Raw genomic sequence first — 16,246 nt, 5'->3', positions numbered from 1 at the left:
GGGCCGTTGGCGGGGGGATTCTGAGGGGCGGTTGCTCATGGGCTGCCCCAGGCTTCGGGGCCCGAGAAGTGCGCGGAGCCCTCAAGGGGCGGCTGTGAGTCCCGCAGCCAGGCTGCAGTGTTTCCCTGGGGTAGCGCAGGAGTCTTAAAAGCAGCTATGCCTACACTATGGTGTTACAATTGTCTCAAGAGGAGGGGAGGCTCGATTCTTTGTGTAAGTCCTAGTTTAGAGCCGTGTTTCTCCCTTGATTGCTGTCCGGTGTGCCTCAGTGAGAAGTAATCCTAGCAGCCTGTGCTTCTGCACGTCCTGTCTTGCCTGATCTTTGGCCACTAATTATGAAATGTGCTCACTGCCCTTGGGCAATAGAGGGTTTCCAGGTTTTCTTTATGTAAAGGTGCTGTAGGGATTGCGCAGACAGGCAAGAGTCACTCCTTGTGGAATTAAAGAGGAAAAGACTGCTTCCAAAACTTCTGATCTATTTAAACTTTATTTTCCCAAGCCATTTCTGCGTCCCTTCCTAGCATTTGGCTTGCATGCTAACAAAAAACAGGCTTACTAAAGCACATCATGTTGAGTAGAGTTTGAAATTCAAAGCAGTGGTGATGTTGACCTCATTCTGATTTTGTTTGCTTGGTTTTTTAGGAAATCAGTCATGATACTAAGAAATTCCGATTTGGGCTACCTTCACCGGCTCATATATTAGGATTACCTGTAGGTGAGTACTGAAAACACTTCATTACATATATTTCTGGTTTTAGGATTTATAACTGTACTCATAGTTCTTGGACTTCTGACTGTTTGGGAATTTAAGACTTAGCAAAAGAAGGAGTAAAAAGCTGCATCTGAATGCTGCTGTGTCAAAGAGAAACGTCAGATTTCCCAAAGGGTTGTATTTCTCGTCTTTTGTGTGTGCTTTGTTCTGCTTGTGTTAAATTGTGTGGTGTAGATTAGAACAAGCACTTGAACCGAGTCTGATGGAATTCATCACCAGTCGGGATATAAGCAACAATGGTATCTGTCAAAGCTTTTTCATATTTCTTGTTTGCGTTCTACTTCCATCTGGTGCCCTCAGTTTATTGTCAGCTGCTCTCATGCTTTTGACAAACACAGTTGCACTTGTAAATGAGAGAGAACAACTCTTCTGCTGGGAAGCTTGTAACTATTCTGTGCATGCACTTACCTTTGATTTACATACATAACGCATACGACTTTCTCTTGCTTTCTGTAGCATGATGTTCATTTCAGACTAGGGTTTGATGTTTGATGTTCATTTCAGGCACGGTCTTCTGATCTGCAGATGTGGCAGATGTAGCCCTGTTTGTTCTGTACTGTGTTTCACTGTTTCACTTGCTGTATGGCAAGTGTCAGGGTCTTTCCCATTCCATGCTGTGACCATGTCCTTCTTGCATGTGCCTGTCAAGCACAGCAGTCTTTCTCTAAATTCTCTTCTGGCTTGTATGGGAAAGTATAATTGAACTGTCCATATTAACTAGACAAAGGAGAAACGAATTGAGATGTGCCCTGCAATACTTGTGTTTATCCAGACTTTATTCTTAAGAATTTAGGAGTTGGATCGTGAAACTCTATGGGCCAGATTACTTCCTGGGAGATTCCTGCCTTCTGCTTTTTACCAGGATCCCTTTGCTAAAAAAAAAAAAAAAAAAAAGTGTTTTCTGCCAGCACTGTTCCTGCTTTTGGTTTTTCCATACAACTCTCTAGGTTAGTACTGTCTGGCTGAGGAGACTACTCTTGGCAAGGAGTTTTCAGTTCTTTTAATCAGCAGAAACAGGTGCCTTTTAGAGTCTGCCTCTTGGAGCATTAGGTTGGGCAAAGAGGTCTCTGTGGACACCAGTGTCCAATGCTGTGGAAGCCGCAGCGTTACAGAGGCAGGAGTTATGGAGAAGGAATATGGCCCGAGGCTTTGTTCTTGATGTCTTGGTGCAGAATCTCTGGGAAGTTTGCTCTGAGAGATTGCTGCTATTAAACCATAATACTTACTTACTTTGCCTGTGTGAACTGGTGTGTCCTTACTTCCACTTCATTAATGAATATGAGAACAGCAGAGCCCAAAATACAGAGAGCGCTTGAGAATGAGCAACAAACTTTCTGTATCACTATTTTACTATAAATTTCCTACTTTACTTGTATCTTATCCTTGGTTCTGTAACGTACCAGCTCTCTACAGTTACCCTGTGCTCCAGAAACTCTTGCTGAAAAAAGAAAAGAGACTAGATGTTTTATACAGCATTTACAAGGTAAAGATTTTTCTTTATCATTGCTTGTGTTTAATGGGTTACAATACCTGCTTTTCTCTCTTGTCTTGTCCTTCAGGGATGAAAAAATAAATAATCAGATTGTAATTCTTTCTCCTTAGGCCAACATGTTTATCTTTCTGCAAAAATTGATGGTAATCTGGTGATTCGAGCCTATACCCCAGTTTCCAGTGACGAGACAAAAGGTTATGTTGATTTAATTATTAAGGTAAATTTTGGTTTCCTTTAATATAGATAAATTGCTAACTGGAAGGAAGGAAAGTACTTCATTTTAGTGAAATACAGAATTTATTTTGATTGATCTTCTTTCAAATAGGATGACTGCATGGCAAGCAACTCATTTCACATTATCCTTGAATAGTAAGTTGTGTCCTGTGTATCTGTTGTATGTCACTGAGAGATAGCAGAGGTAGAGTAGATGGAGAAGGGAATCACTTCCTTGGCAGTACTGCAGGACCTTCCCTAGTATCTTTTATTTGGCAACACACAAATAGCGATCGCTCTGCCTCAAGATGCTTGTGCTGCTACTAATACTGCTCAGAGCTGTAAGTAGAAAACAAGTCAATAAGAACTGCTATTTTTGGTGACACTACAGAGATTGCAGTTACACGTCTGTAAGCATCGGAAGTTGTTGCTGATGTGTTTATTGATTAAGAAAATGGGATAAAGAAACAAGGGAAATCCTTTAAGCTAGGGAATCTAGGATGATTTGATCCCAGGACTTCTGGATTTTCTAATCCTTTTCTACAGTAGAGTTTGTCCTTAGGCAAAAATCTCGGCTTTTTTCATGTGCTCTGTTCTTCATGTTGCAAGTATGGTGAATGGTTATTAACTACTTAATGCTTATTATGTGCTTTGAAGGTGAAGAAGCTATCATGTGGCTGGAGTCTCTGGGAGAGTCTTAAAAAGAAAAGATGCAGCAATGCTATTTTCAGAAGGAGCGACTACAAAAATGGGGTGACATAAGGTTCTTGCTGGAGCGATAGTGAAATGAGGGCACCAGTATGTAATCTGCCTGCCACTTATTCCTATTAGCCTGGCTGTTTGCAGAGAGCATAGGAACGTGCATGACAGAGCACTTTACTTTGGCTGCTTCCTGTTGCAAGGTGCAACAGATAACTGAGAGCAAAGAACTGTTGCAATTTCTTTCTCAGATGCTAAATTTCAGACCTGCAATATTGTGTTCTATGGTTAGTGATATTGTCTGTAGGAAAGCTAGTGGTTGGTATCATACAAATGACTGTTTTTACAGGTCTACCACAAAAATGTGAATCCCAAGTTTCCAGAAGGTGGGAAGATGTCCCAGTACCTAGATGACATGAAGATTGGAGATATTATTGATTTCAGAGGGCCAAATGGGCTCCTTGTCTATAAGGGGTCAGGTACTGTGACATGAAGGTGGGAGAGCAAAAGGGAGGAACTAGTATTGGTTATTTTCAGAGGTGTTTTATAAAACTTGACAACTTTGTAAGAGTATCTTTTTTTAAAAAGTGGGAAAGAGAAAAATCCACCTTTCCTAGTCTTGACCAAGAGCCTGTCAGAGCTGCTGTGATGAGAAAGAGTACTTTGTGTTTACTTCCTGTGAGGAATAGCTGGTTATTGTCTCACTCCTGGGACTGTATAATTAAATCAGAAAAAAATCACTATTGCATTGTTTTACTGAGAAGGCTGTACTGGAAATAGTACCTCAGCTATAAATATGGAGGGAGATGTTCCAGATACTTCTTAAACAAGGGAGGTTGTGGCCTGAAATGCACTCTGAGAATCTCAGTGTTGTTACTGAATAACCCACTGACTGAGAGCCAGCTCCATTTTGTGATTAAATCAGGTCTGAGTTGACAAGGAGGAAATAAGTTCACAGAAGTAATCCTCTTTCAAGATGCAAGTGAAAGATTTTGCACTGATCTTGACTGAGAGGGACTGTTACTTCAGGGGAATAAGTCATCAGTGCTTCTCTGGATCATGACCTTTTATGATGAGTAATATACTGATGGATCTGTTATATCTCAGAGGAAACGAACGATGCATGTTTTACAAATGTTTGGCTGCTATAAAAAGTAGTAGCTAAGAAAGCTTGTTATTAGTTACAGATCTCTTAAGATAGGAGTATGTCAAGTGCTTGTCATATAGAATACTTTTCATGAGCTTTTCATTTGGCTTGGTCCTTGGAGATTAATTCAATTATGAACCGTCTGGTTTTGTGACAGTTTGGAAGCAATGGTATACCCAGGTGTAGAGCAGAGATTGGCAAGGTCTTCTCACCACAGGAGACTAGAATGCTGTCACCTAGCTGACTGCAAGTGCCATGGGGATTTCATTAACTGGAAATGAATTACAATAATAAAGTACTTGATAAAAGTATGCAAGGCTCCAACATTCCTGATTTCTAATCTTTGCCAGGGTTCTTGCTTGATGCTGGTTTAATTACAACTCCATTGAATGTGGATGCACACAAATGGCTAGATCCATGGTGCAAGTAAGGATGATGAAGATGGCCTAAGAAACCTGTTTTTCTGTAGTAGGGACTGTGATTAGCGTTAGCTACCACTAACATTCACAGCTGCCGAGATGTGTTCTAGGCAGCGATGTGGGAATTCTTGAGTTTATAATAAATGATGTTGGGCAGCAGGGAAGGAGTAAATCAGTTTTTCAAAGCTAGGATTGGAGTTTACAGAGACAAAGAGGTTTCTACTCTTTGCGCTCAATGCTGTGCTGAGTCCATTTAGCATTTCCAGAAGATCTGTCCTAATTAATTGGTAGGCTATAGTAATTTATTCCCATGGAATTTGTATCCATGTTTGTTTGGGGGTTAACATACCCACAGGTTTTGACTATTTCTTCTAGGTACCTTTCTTATCAAGCCCCATAAGAAGTCTGAAGCAGAGAAGAAGTTTGCAAAGCATCTTGGGATGATAGCTGGAGGAACAGGTAAAACTATTCTCATCATATGGAATATCTAGAGAATGAAGATGTCTTTATGGATGCACGTGGGGAGTATCAAACACTGTACTTTAGTAGCAGAGCACTTAAATCTGTATTTCTTTTCATGAGTGTTTGGCAACACTGAGGCTTTCCAGTGGCTTGAGCTCAGTCCTGGGAGCTAGCTGCTTCAGAGTTTTAGTCTTGATTTACCATGTGACCTCAGAGAAGTCACTTCATCTCTCTGAGCTTCAGTCCCAATGACGAAAAATATTTTAGGAGAATGTGTTGAGTGTAAAATTACTGTATGTGATAGAGAATGCTGAAGGGGAAAGCCCCAGATACATGTATTGTGGTTTTGTTTTTGTTCTGAAATGATTTGTAATAATAGAAACCCCCAACCTCTGCATTTGGCATGGATTAAGAATTTAGAAGTATGTAGCCCTGTGCAAACTAAGCTCCCACTGAAGACTGAAGGAAGGCAGCATTAATATTGAAACTGCAGCTGCGGGAAGAAATGCCCATTTTTTAACCACTTTTTTTTTTTAACAGGAATAACTCCTATGTTGCAGCTGATTCGTCGTATCACAAATGATCCTAAGGACTCCACAAAATGTTACCTTCTTTTTGCTAATCAGGCGAGTATGCTGACTCGTCTGTTTGTCCTTCTTTAATGGCCTATTTTTTTTTGCTGGCCTCTGAGCTTTTTAAACTGACGGGACATTGACCCCTAGAGAAAACACTGCTCTGCATGTTTCATACTCCTCTGGTTTCTTTGGGTTTGTATTTTCACCCAACCATTTATGAGAAAATATTATCTGAGATAGCACATTTAAAAATGACCAGTATAGGGAAGAGCAAGAAATGGTTATTATGTAAGCTCTTAATATATTGTCTTGGGTTAAAATGATTTAAGAAGGAGAAATGGAATAAAAAAATTATCCATAACTTTATAATTTTAATTATCCATAATTTTATAAATACTTGTGTGGTGCTGTCATAGTTCCCATGATCTTCTTTTATCTGTTTTGAAGATGGCTCCTCATGGTTTCGCTTGTACTCCCTAATTCCTACATTAGGGAATAAATAGTGTGAACAGATCCTGATCCCTCTACTCATTTTGCTCCTTCACTGATTTCAAGGAAACAGTATTTTGTTCCTTTAATCTGTTTCTACAGTTACCTTCACCATGCTGGTACAGGGCCATATTTGCCAGGGTCAGAGACAAACCCAGCTCATTGTGTTTTTAGCCTGGATTAAAACGTTGTTCAAATTGCCATCTTTAAGTCAGCATTTAGGTGACTATTAAGTCTCATATTTTGTTGTTCTCAGTCTGTATTTACAGAAGCCTATCATGATAATAGCTATCATGTAAGGGGGGAAAAAAAATTTTCTTGGTTTGAATGAGTTACCATTGCATTTGTCTTGTTGAATGCCAGATGAGCTTACATTAGAGACCATCTTGAGATGGTTTGGATCTAAACAGGGGTCTCATTTTGCAGACAGAAAAAGATATATTACTGAGAGCTGAGCTAGAAGACATTGCTAAGAGGCATCCTGATCAGTTCACGCTTTGGTATACACTGGACAGACCTCCACAAGGTAGGCTGCTGGTACACGCTGGAAATGCCTTTGCTCGTCGCTGTAGAACAGTCACGAGTTTTGCTCTTGTTCAAGGGGTCATTACTATAATATCAGGTCATCTTGTCTTAACACTTTTAAACAACAGACACCCCCCCAACCCCTCAGAAACAAGCCTTACCACAATACCTGTTTTGAAAAGTGATCCAAACCAGGTGGGCCTTAAAGTGTGAACTAATAATTAATTCCTGTTGGGTCAGACATGTTGCTTTTGATGTATTTCAGGATGTGCCAGTTTTGGGGACTTTACAGCAAAATTACAGCTGTTCTGGGCTATTTCCTGAATGAGGTTATGTTAGCATTTTGTTGGCATTAAATTTCTTAATACTTGTAAATAGTACATGCACATCTTTGTTTTGCAGCAGCTCTAGATTAGATTCTGGTAAAACAGAGCTGCCATGTGTATAGATTAAGGCATTAACTGTAGGCTGGCGTTGCACTGAATTAGAAATGGAGGGAGAGTTTGAACTCTACTGGAATCTCCTTTGAAACTTGGGTATTCATGTTTGCTGATGTTGTAAGTGATCTGAGCTTTTATTTAACAGACGTAAGAGCCAAACTGAGTCAGATCAAAGTTCTGTACATGTCAGCAATAGCCATGAGTAGGTGGCCAGAGAAGAGTAATCAGCAGGCCTTGATACTCTTCCAGTCTTTAATATTTCTCAATTCTGAGCCAAATGTGTCTCTACAGATACAGTAACCCTCAGTGGACTACTTCTGTAAGAAGAACTTAAGTGTGTCTCCTTTGGAGCGTGTGTGAGCTTTTGGCAGTCTATTAGTGGTTCCATAGCATTAGCACTTTTGTGTGAAGAATTACTTCCTCTGGTTTGCATTTGCCTCTTAATTCTTGTGTCGGAAGAGAGTGTGAATAGGTGCCTACCAACTGTCTTCATGTTACTAATTTTACAGACATCTATCATCAATCAATCACCCCTGCTGCCCCACCTCTTCTATACTGAAGATTGCTGGTCTCCCCGACACTGCTCACCCTTGTTCTCTCAACCTTTTCCAGCTCTGCCCTCTCCCTTTTTGAGCTGAGCAGATCAGAACTGAACGGCAGTAGTCAAGATGCAGGCAAACTGTATTTTTACTTTGACGTTGTGTTCCCTTTTTCTTTCCTGATACTTCTTAAGATTTCATATGCGTTTTGACTGCTGCTGTTTTTATAACCCCAACATCTCGCTCCTGATAAATGAGCTTAAAGCACATATTTTTGTGTGAAGGCAGGATTATTCTTCCTATTTATTTGGCTCACTAAATGACAGATGCATTCAATAATACTGCTTGAAATCATTTAGCATTTCTTTCCTCTTTTTAAAATTTTTTTTCTCTTATCACTTAACTACACAGTAGAACTTTTGTCATCATCAAACTTTGTTACCTTACCACTCGATCTCTTTTCCATGTTTTTTTTCAATGTGTTGGATGACACATGTCTCAATACTTCTCCCTGCACAACTGCCCCTGGGTGACCTCTCTTCACTGGAAGAGCTGGTATCTTCCTGTTTATTCCTATCTGCTGTCTAATTTCTTTTAAGTCTATAATTTATTCACAGTCTTTCATGTCTTATCAACCAGATCCTTCTTACCCACATGCTTGTTGTCCCTGTTGAAGGGGACCACTAGGTTTGAGCTCAGTGAGAGAATTAACCCTCTCTTGGCTTGCAGTGATGGTGGCATAGCTTTGCTCATTCTTCAGCTTCTTTGTGAGTACAACATATGCAGTTTAAAAAGTCTTCCAACTGTACAGAGATTCAAATTAATAGTTTAATGTCTTTGTTTCAGATTGGAAGTACAGTTCTGGCTTTGTCACTGCAGACATGATTAAAACCCACCTCCCTTCCCCTGGCAGCGAGACACTCATTCTCATGTGTGGACCACCACCTATGATTCAATTAGCGTGTCAGCCCAACCTGGACAAACTTGGCTATCCCAAGAGCAGTACATTTTCTTATTAACGTGGATGTCATCTCATATCTTATCATAAGGACTGTGTATTTTCCTACAGGAACAACTGGTATGTAACTAACTGCGCAGTATTTCTTTGTTTTGGTTTTTTGGTGTGTGTGTTTTTTAACCACCTAATGTAATTTCTGTGGTTCATACCTTCATAATTAGCTTTGCATGTTCAACTAAGAAGTTGAGAGATCATCTTGAATTGTGTGGAAGTAACTTAGTCTAACCTCTTAGGTTAGTATGAAATGTTAATTCTGAGAAAAAAAAGGTGTAATCAGAGAGATAAGACAGAGATAAAACCACTTGTTTGTTAACATGGGTGTGGAATGTGAGAGATGGCTATAAAACTGGACTAGGATTATTTGACTGTGCTTTACAGGTAATTCATTTAGTGAATCCTGGGGAAGGAGAGTACAAAGAATAGTTTTGGTTTTTTTTTTTTTTTTTTAAAATGCTGTTTTACAGCCCTTTACTAGGAACTAAGAAAGAAGTCACAGTATGCTATTGAAAAAGTGAACAGAATTTGGGTAACATGCAAATTGCTTATTATTGTAATAGAAATTCTCATTAGTATGAAATTTATTCAGGAGGATTACATCACTTCATGCTGTCTTCTAACAGCCTTAGCTAAACAATCACTGCCAACTATATGTGGAAGTTCTGGGCTGCATATACAGACTTAACTATCCTGTGGTGTTACATCATTTGAATGTCATTCTCTTAAGTGTAGTGCTTGCTCTTTTGGCAGTTTTAGAAATTTCCTTTGCTTATGAGAAAACATGGCTTCTTACTTCCTATTGTAAGCTATGCTGAGTCGGTCTTATACTCGGCTAATGCCTCATCTTAGTGTTTTTACCACATAGCATTTAATTCTTAGCCTTCAGTGCCTGGAGTACTGTGTAAGGAATTAGTTTATACTACATTTGTTTTAGGGTCTGACAAATCCGTGAGCCAGAAGACTTGTTTGTTCAGATGCTAATGAATATGTTTACTAAATATTTTCATTCATCTAAAGCAGAACAAAAGGAATCTACTAGTTAAAATTTGACATAGGGGTTTTGTACTTATTCAGTTACATTTGTAGCAATAATGCTACAAAGACAGACACAGGGATTCAGACTGTGATTCTGTCCCCTGATGAGAGATCAACCACGTGTAATTACGTTAGAATCATTCCACAGTCAGCAAAAGATGGAGGAACATTCAGAATTTATTCATAACAGTCAAAAAATAAGCATTTATGCCAGTGTTATGCTAATTAGGATTTCTTACTCTATATATATATTAAAAAAATCAATAATTTTGTAGGTTGACTATTCACAGCCAAGTTAGCACAACGACACACTGAGTTACAAATACATCATCAAAAGAAATCTGAAAATCTGGAATATCCTGTTGGAGCAGCTTATCCTATTTGTGGTACTGTAATCAGTCTGCTGGCTAATTAACCTGACAAAGTATTTCAGATGCCCATAGTACATAATCTGGTCACTAGTGTTGATTGCATTGCCAGATTGGAGATGTACTTGACTAGTACATTTATCACCTTTTATTAAGCATTTTTAGTTTGCTGATGTGTAGACTGATTTCTCATTCCTTTGGATTTTCCATTATCATTTCATTGTTCAGTGACTGAAAAAAAAATTGTCTCGGCTTTACAGTTTTGGACAATAAAATCATGTATTTAGCTTCCAAGATCTGACCATACAGTGCAGGGTCGGTCATGAGAGGCTCATGGAGTCAGGACTAGAATAGGTCACCTTTAAAAAGTGCCACTGATAGCTCTTGAAGAGCCCTTGCTGCATACTCGGGACAGTACCAAAGATTTCCCCTTTATTTGGGAGCGTTGTGGCTGGGAGTGACCTGCCCTCAGGCTATATTAATATGTAAACCAACACCCTGCAGCCAGCAAGGAGAGAGTAATGCAAACCATCCATATACATATGAAGTCTTTTCTTTACAATTGAGCATTTCTCTTTTCTGATGTTTCCCTATTTACTAAGGTATCTATCATCTTGTTAATACCTTATTAATTCATGAGAGGCACGTGTCAACAGATGCCACAAGTAATTGCTGCTGTAAAGGAGACAAATTCACCCTCGAACAGCCCCTCAAGTAGGTAGTGAGAGGCCATATTTACCTCTGTTACAGTGCTGCAGGCCTGCCTAGCTCAGTAGAATAGCAACAGATCTATTTATTATGATACTTGCCTGATGCTCCTTTGTCACATTTTATACATCATAGAGCAGTATTTAGCAACAGGAGACAAGAATTAAAGCATTCTATGAAAATCTGTCTGTAGCTGAAATGAAAAGAGAACTGAAATTGAACAGCAATATTGTTTACAACATCACTGGTTCTCATGCAAATGTTACAAAAGTGTTTCTACTGTAAGCTCCAGTTCCCACAGCTGTTTGCAGCCGTATGTTTAATTAGGTGTAACTATGGAAAGAAAATAGGCTTCTTACCATCCCTGTCTTCCTGAGAGCCAGTACTATGTTTCAGACCAACCAGGTATGGGGCTCAGAAAACTTTGTCTGAACCATTTTCATTATTCAGAAGGCTTATGAGCATGCTGATGCTTGCACATGTGTGCCAGTGCTAGCCATTTTAGACAAAATGTCAATGTACAGGAAGAGCCCGTTCAATAGTTCTAGTTAAAGAATTGTCATTAAAAACCAAACAATGGATCATGCTGGAAATTCTGTTGCCCTTACCCTACGAGCACAGCAAATGCCATTCTTAAAGTTACATTTTACATTAGTTAAATGTTGTGATTTCTCCTTGATAGCAAAATCTTAGTGCACATGTAAATATCACATGATAAGAAAAAATCACTTCAAATGAAGCACCAGTTTTTGAGTCCATCAGTTTTCCTGGTAGTCTCAAAGTTACATTTCCTCTTGTAGTAGTTCAGCAACTTTTTGAGTTGGGTAAGGATTTGTGAACGTGCCATCTTGTCATCTTCCTGATAAAAGCAGGGGCTTGATGGATAGTATGATGTTCCATTCTTCCCATTCTACACTGCATGCACTTGGATAAAAAGAGGGCAGGATATGCTAATGAAAGGGGCGAGAGATTAAAATCGTTTCATGGGAAACAGTCTCTGGCAAGGCTGCAGTAGTAGTTAGTGAGCCATTACTGCTGCACTCACCAGCATCCATCTGAGTTTCTAGGTGGCTCTGCTTAGTCCACATGGTACAATAAGAGTATTAATGATTCCTGCATTACAAGTTGATTATAAAAATAAAAAATTACAAAAGATCTTTTATATAACAGTATGTAAACATACCATGTAAAAGACGACTGAATAAAAGGGTAAAACGTTGCGCTAGTCTTGGCTTTCCCGACTCTGGATATGAGTACCATTTCTCTCTCAACACCTATTTCACGTTACATAATATGGAAAATAGGGCAGAGGAGTGTTACCTGTAATGCGTTGCTACATTGACAATATTAAATGCTATGTGGTAAGTCTCATTGGCAGAAAAGAGGTAAAGCTTTTCTGCACCACAGCATCAGCATCAAGCTTCTCCTGGCCACCCCTCTGGACAGGCATGAGGTATTATTAGTGTTCTTGGTTATGTTGAAACATCATCTCCAGTCTTCAAAGGTAGGTGTTAAAAATCTGCTGTCATTCAGCATTTCATCTTGGCTTAACATTGTCTGAAAAAACAAGATGTGAACAAGTAAGCATGTTCAGTTAGGGGCCTATAGTTAAAGAAATCCAACTGTAATAAGACCAGATTCACAACAGAGGGGTTTAGAGCCACAGAAAATTAAAAGAAATTTCTTGAATGCAGCTTTAAATAAACTATTATTTACTTGAGGAAATTCTCTACAGAGATTTTGTGTGTGGCATATGACTCAATTCTTCATTATACCTTTCAGTTGACTTTTTTTTTTTAAATTAGCTGCTATGGAGTCAGGAATTAATAGTAAACTTTTTTTGTGGGGGCTTTTTTTTTGTTTTGTTTTCCATGGCGTTTTAGCTCATGTAAATTTTCAAGTCTGTGCCTCTGCTAGACTTTGCTGTGATTGAGGCATTTAATGGTTACTTACAAAATCTTTGAAGAATTGTTTTCATTTAAGGGGATGAACAACTGTCATTGGGTCAAAGATAGCCGAGTTCATGAAAACTTAAGATCGGTCTAAATGAAACTTAATTTCTAGTGCAATTTAAAAGCAGGGTTTTTTTCGACTGTGAATGTGCAACCAGGCTATAAAGAGGTATTTAACAAGAATAGGGACCCACTTACTCTTAACTACCGCCAGCAATGACCAACTTTCACTGAATTCTAGCAGAATACAGTTGTGACTTTTAAAACAAGAGTGAAATCAGTACATACCGTAAGATGGCTTATGCCTTGAGAAAGAGCCCCTATTTGCATTACTGTTCCTTCTGAATGTTCCATCTGTAAAAGTATTCAGGAACTAGTTCAAATCAGACAGTATGTGCAATTTTATTCATTCTACATGCATCTTTGGGAGGTATCGGTGCCTGGACAAATGAAGCTGTGATAAGTTTAAAAGCTCTGATTTCTGCACATTAACAAAAATGCCTCCATGCTATAAGGTATATGAAAACACATTGAAAGATATGAGGAGTGAATCCTGATTAAGAAAGATTGATTACATGAAACTTGAGCTGTAATTCACACAAAAAAAGAAAAAGCTTAACTGATATTATCAATGAAGAGTAAAATTTTCTAGATGGTGTAACACTTACCATACTTCTTTCACAGGCAAAAAGTAAGAGTCCTTCATAAATACAGTCCTACCTATTCTTATATAAAAAGGTTATCAGTTCTAGGGCACTGTGATTTCACTGCATGCTCAGAAGTCATGCTTAATTGAAAGAGCATGCTCCTAGAGAAAAATCCAGTATTTTTATAATGCTTGACCAACTGCATAGTGTGAGCTCTGGGCTCACAGTTAATGCCTTCACTTGCGACACTTAACTGTGCAAGTGGGACACCCGTACTGAATTACAGTCAGGATTTAGTATTGTCCCTGCTTAGGAACAGTACTTAATTTTACTAAGGTGTACATTGAAAAAGACAATGGTTAGATAATGAACACAGATGGGATGTTAGATGCAGTAAACCATGCAGATGAAAAAAATTGTTTTCACAGTTAGTCTTTTCAATTTTGTGACCATTCCCTTATCAGGCTTAAACTGTTTTTATGTCACTTAAGGTCACTGGAGATATGGACAGTTTACCCCAGCTGCCTCTATCTGGCTCTTGTGTGTTGCCAAAGTTCACACAAGCCACCAGAAGCTCCATTTTTCAGGGTTTACATCCCTTTACACAACAACAAAGTTGAATAAAATTTGATGGTTTTTAGTCTTCATCATTTGTCTGTGTGATGTCTAGACATCAGTTTCATTCACAAGTTCACTACTACATATCAAAAGTGTATTATTTAAGTATTGGTTTTATTAATGATCTTGTTCATTACTGATGCATTGTTTTCACATATACTGTCTAAGCGTAACTACTCCCCACTGTACATAATGAAAGAAAAATTCAGTTGGATTCTTTGATTCATGTCTGTTAAAAATATACAATCCAGTTGTACTTTAATATATAAGATAGCTTTGTACAAATTAGTCCAAATAAATTTATTACATTAAAAACCACCCATAAAGATAATGAAAAAAAAGTTGTGTGCCTTATTGAGATTATGAAAGCTAGAAGTACAAAAGTCTTGTTTTTACTGCCACCACCGCCTTAATTTGTCAAAATACATTGATCTTCATAGTGTAAAGGTGTTACATTCCTGAAAAAGGGCTTGAAGATGGTTGACTTTATTATGATGTTGATTAAAAAAATTAACCTGACATTCTTAGTATAGAACTCTTTCCAGTGTCCATAGCCAATACCTTCTCAGTAAGTTCATGCGGATGTAGCAGATACTTTGTTATATGCTAACATTTGGTTATTTGCAAGCTTTGGAATGCATGGAGAGGATGAGATGAGAATGGCATCAGTCTGTCTGTCCCACCTGATCCAGTTCCCTATCAGTGAATGGACTAAGTCCTTTGTATCCACTGTAGCTTTTCTGAGTACCATTTGTAGCAGCTGGGTTTGTATCCATAGGACAAATGTAGTCTGTTGATTCATCAAATTTCTTTTTTCTTAAGTTTCCAAAATGTGAAAATCCAAGTTTCTTTGGCTAAAATAAAAAGACAACACAACAAGTTTTGAATAAGGAAAATAAGGTTGTCCTTTAAACATTCAAACTCCTCTCCTTTTTGATTTACTGCTATATCCTAGTCCTTCAAGTACGTAGATTCTGAACTAAATAAATTTCATTGTTTTCAAATTGGGAGCTGCAGTTGATGTTAATTACATTTAGATAGTGTTTCTTCTAAGAAAAGACAGAAGGGATTGCATGCTTATTTCAGAATTTGATTTAAACAGATACAAATTAAATGCTTTGGTATCTAGAATTAAGGAAAATGTAACACTCCTCCTAGAACTGACCTCTCGCTGCCCCTGTTTGTCCCTTATTTTCTTTATAAGACAGGGGAGAGGAAACCTGAAATTCTGAAATATCTCGTTTTTGAAAGCAGTGCATACCCGAACTTTGGCAGTGGTGGTCAGAGGTGTGTATGCTGTTGACTCTGTTATTTCTCTTTTTTCTTGTTGTGCCTCTGGTCCAATTAATACATTAAAATTGGTTGTTAGGTGGCGTCGCAGTAGGGTCTTTTGAGGTGGAATATTCAGCAGCATTGCCAGCGTGTCACCATTGAAGCGAGGTTCGAGAATCTATTAAAAATGGCAGAATATTTATTTTTTATATGGTTAAATATTTGCAATAGTAAACCATTACAGGGCTTATCAGAGGAATTTCTCATTCTTACTAAGCTATCTATCTACATTAGACCTTTTATAACTCACGATACAATACTCACTAGGGTTTGAATGGGAAATACATGAAAGTAGGCCCTAAGAAATGCAGAGCATGATCAGTCAAATACACGTTTATATTTATCATCAAACCTTCTATTTGGATTGAACAAGTTTGTTTTCAGAATTTTCTGCTCTACTCAGAGTGTAAACTTAAATCTTAGCACAATTTTTTCTGTTTCATTTTTTGCAAAAATTCTACAGCACTAGAATCATGGAATTTCAGAACTCTGACTTCAAAGCTGCAAATAGTTCAGAATGGTTTGAATTTAAAATAATGTCATTCCTGATTGCTGCAAGTTCAGGACAGTTACTTACTGTGGCTCAGAATTCTATTAAAACCACTCAAAGAAACACTTGATGCCTTATCAATAAGTAACTTTCCCACAGTACAGTTTGTTTTTAATTTTTTTTATGTACTGCTATTAAACATCTATGCACAGCTCAGCTTTGATCATAAAAAATGTTTTAGCAGTTCCTTTTTTTATTTTAGTTTTCCTTTGTAAAATTAAGATGCATGGATCACATAAAGAGGCTCTT

The 16,246-nt window shown here is 38.2% G+C and overlaps 2 protein-coding genes across 2 annotated transcripts in view; one reads left to right on the top strand and one right to left on the bottom strand.

The window, feature by feature from the left end:
• The window catches only part of LOC104829583 (NADH-cytochrome b5 reductase 2), an 11,178-nt gene extending 2,216 nt beyond the window's left edge, over positions 1-8,962 (top strand). Inside the window, exons 4-10 of the mRNA XM_010563913.1 lie at positions 643-715; positions 2,375-2,481; positions 3,526-3,655; positions 5,118-5,201; positions 5,745-5,830; positions 6,695-6,794; positions 8,619-8,962. Coding sequence (XP_010562215.1) covers positions 643-715; positions 2,375-2,481; positions 3,526-3,655; positions 5,118-5,201; positions 5,745-5,830; positions 6,695-6,794; positions 8,619-8,791 — 753 coding nt within the window. The 3' untranslated portion in view covers positions 8,792-8,962. The remainder of the gene's footprint in view (positions 1-642; positions 716-2,374; positions 2,482-3,525; positions 3,656-5,117; positions 5,202-5,744; positions 5,831-6,694; positions 6,795-8,618) is intronic.
• A 3,421-nt stretch (positions 8,963-12,383) lies between these two features.
• The window catches only part of PPFIBP2 (PTPRF interacting protein, binding protein 2 (liprin beta 2)), an 86,663-nt gene continuing 82,800 nt past the window's right edge, over positions 12,384-16,246 (bottom strand). The window contains exons 25-28 of the mRNA XM_010563912.1: positions 15,377-15,565; positions 14,799-14,969; positions 13,139-13,204; positions 12,384-12,455 (exon numbers count right to left, since the gene is read on the bottom strand). Of these exons, the coding sequence (XP_010562214.1) occupies positions 12,384-12,455; positions 13,139-13,204; positions 14,799-14,969; positions 15,377-15,565 (498 nt within the window). The remainder of the gene's footprint in view (positions 12,456-13,138; positions 13,205-14,798; positions 14,970-15,376; positions 15,566-16,246) is intronic.

Source organism: Haliaeetus leucocephalus, unplaced genomic scaffold, assembly GCF_000737465.1.
Source record: "Haliaeetus leucocephalus isolate CR32 unplaced genomic scaffold, Haliaeetus_leucocephalus-4.0 Scaffold173, whole genome shotgun sequence".
NCBI classification, from domain to species: domain Eukaryota; kingdom Metazoa; phylum Chordata; class Aves; order Accipitriformes; family Accipitridae; genus Haliaeetus; species Haliaeetus leucocephalus.
Note: the sequence above shows the minus strand (reverse complement) of the source record. Positions and strands in the feature narration are given on the sequence as shown.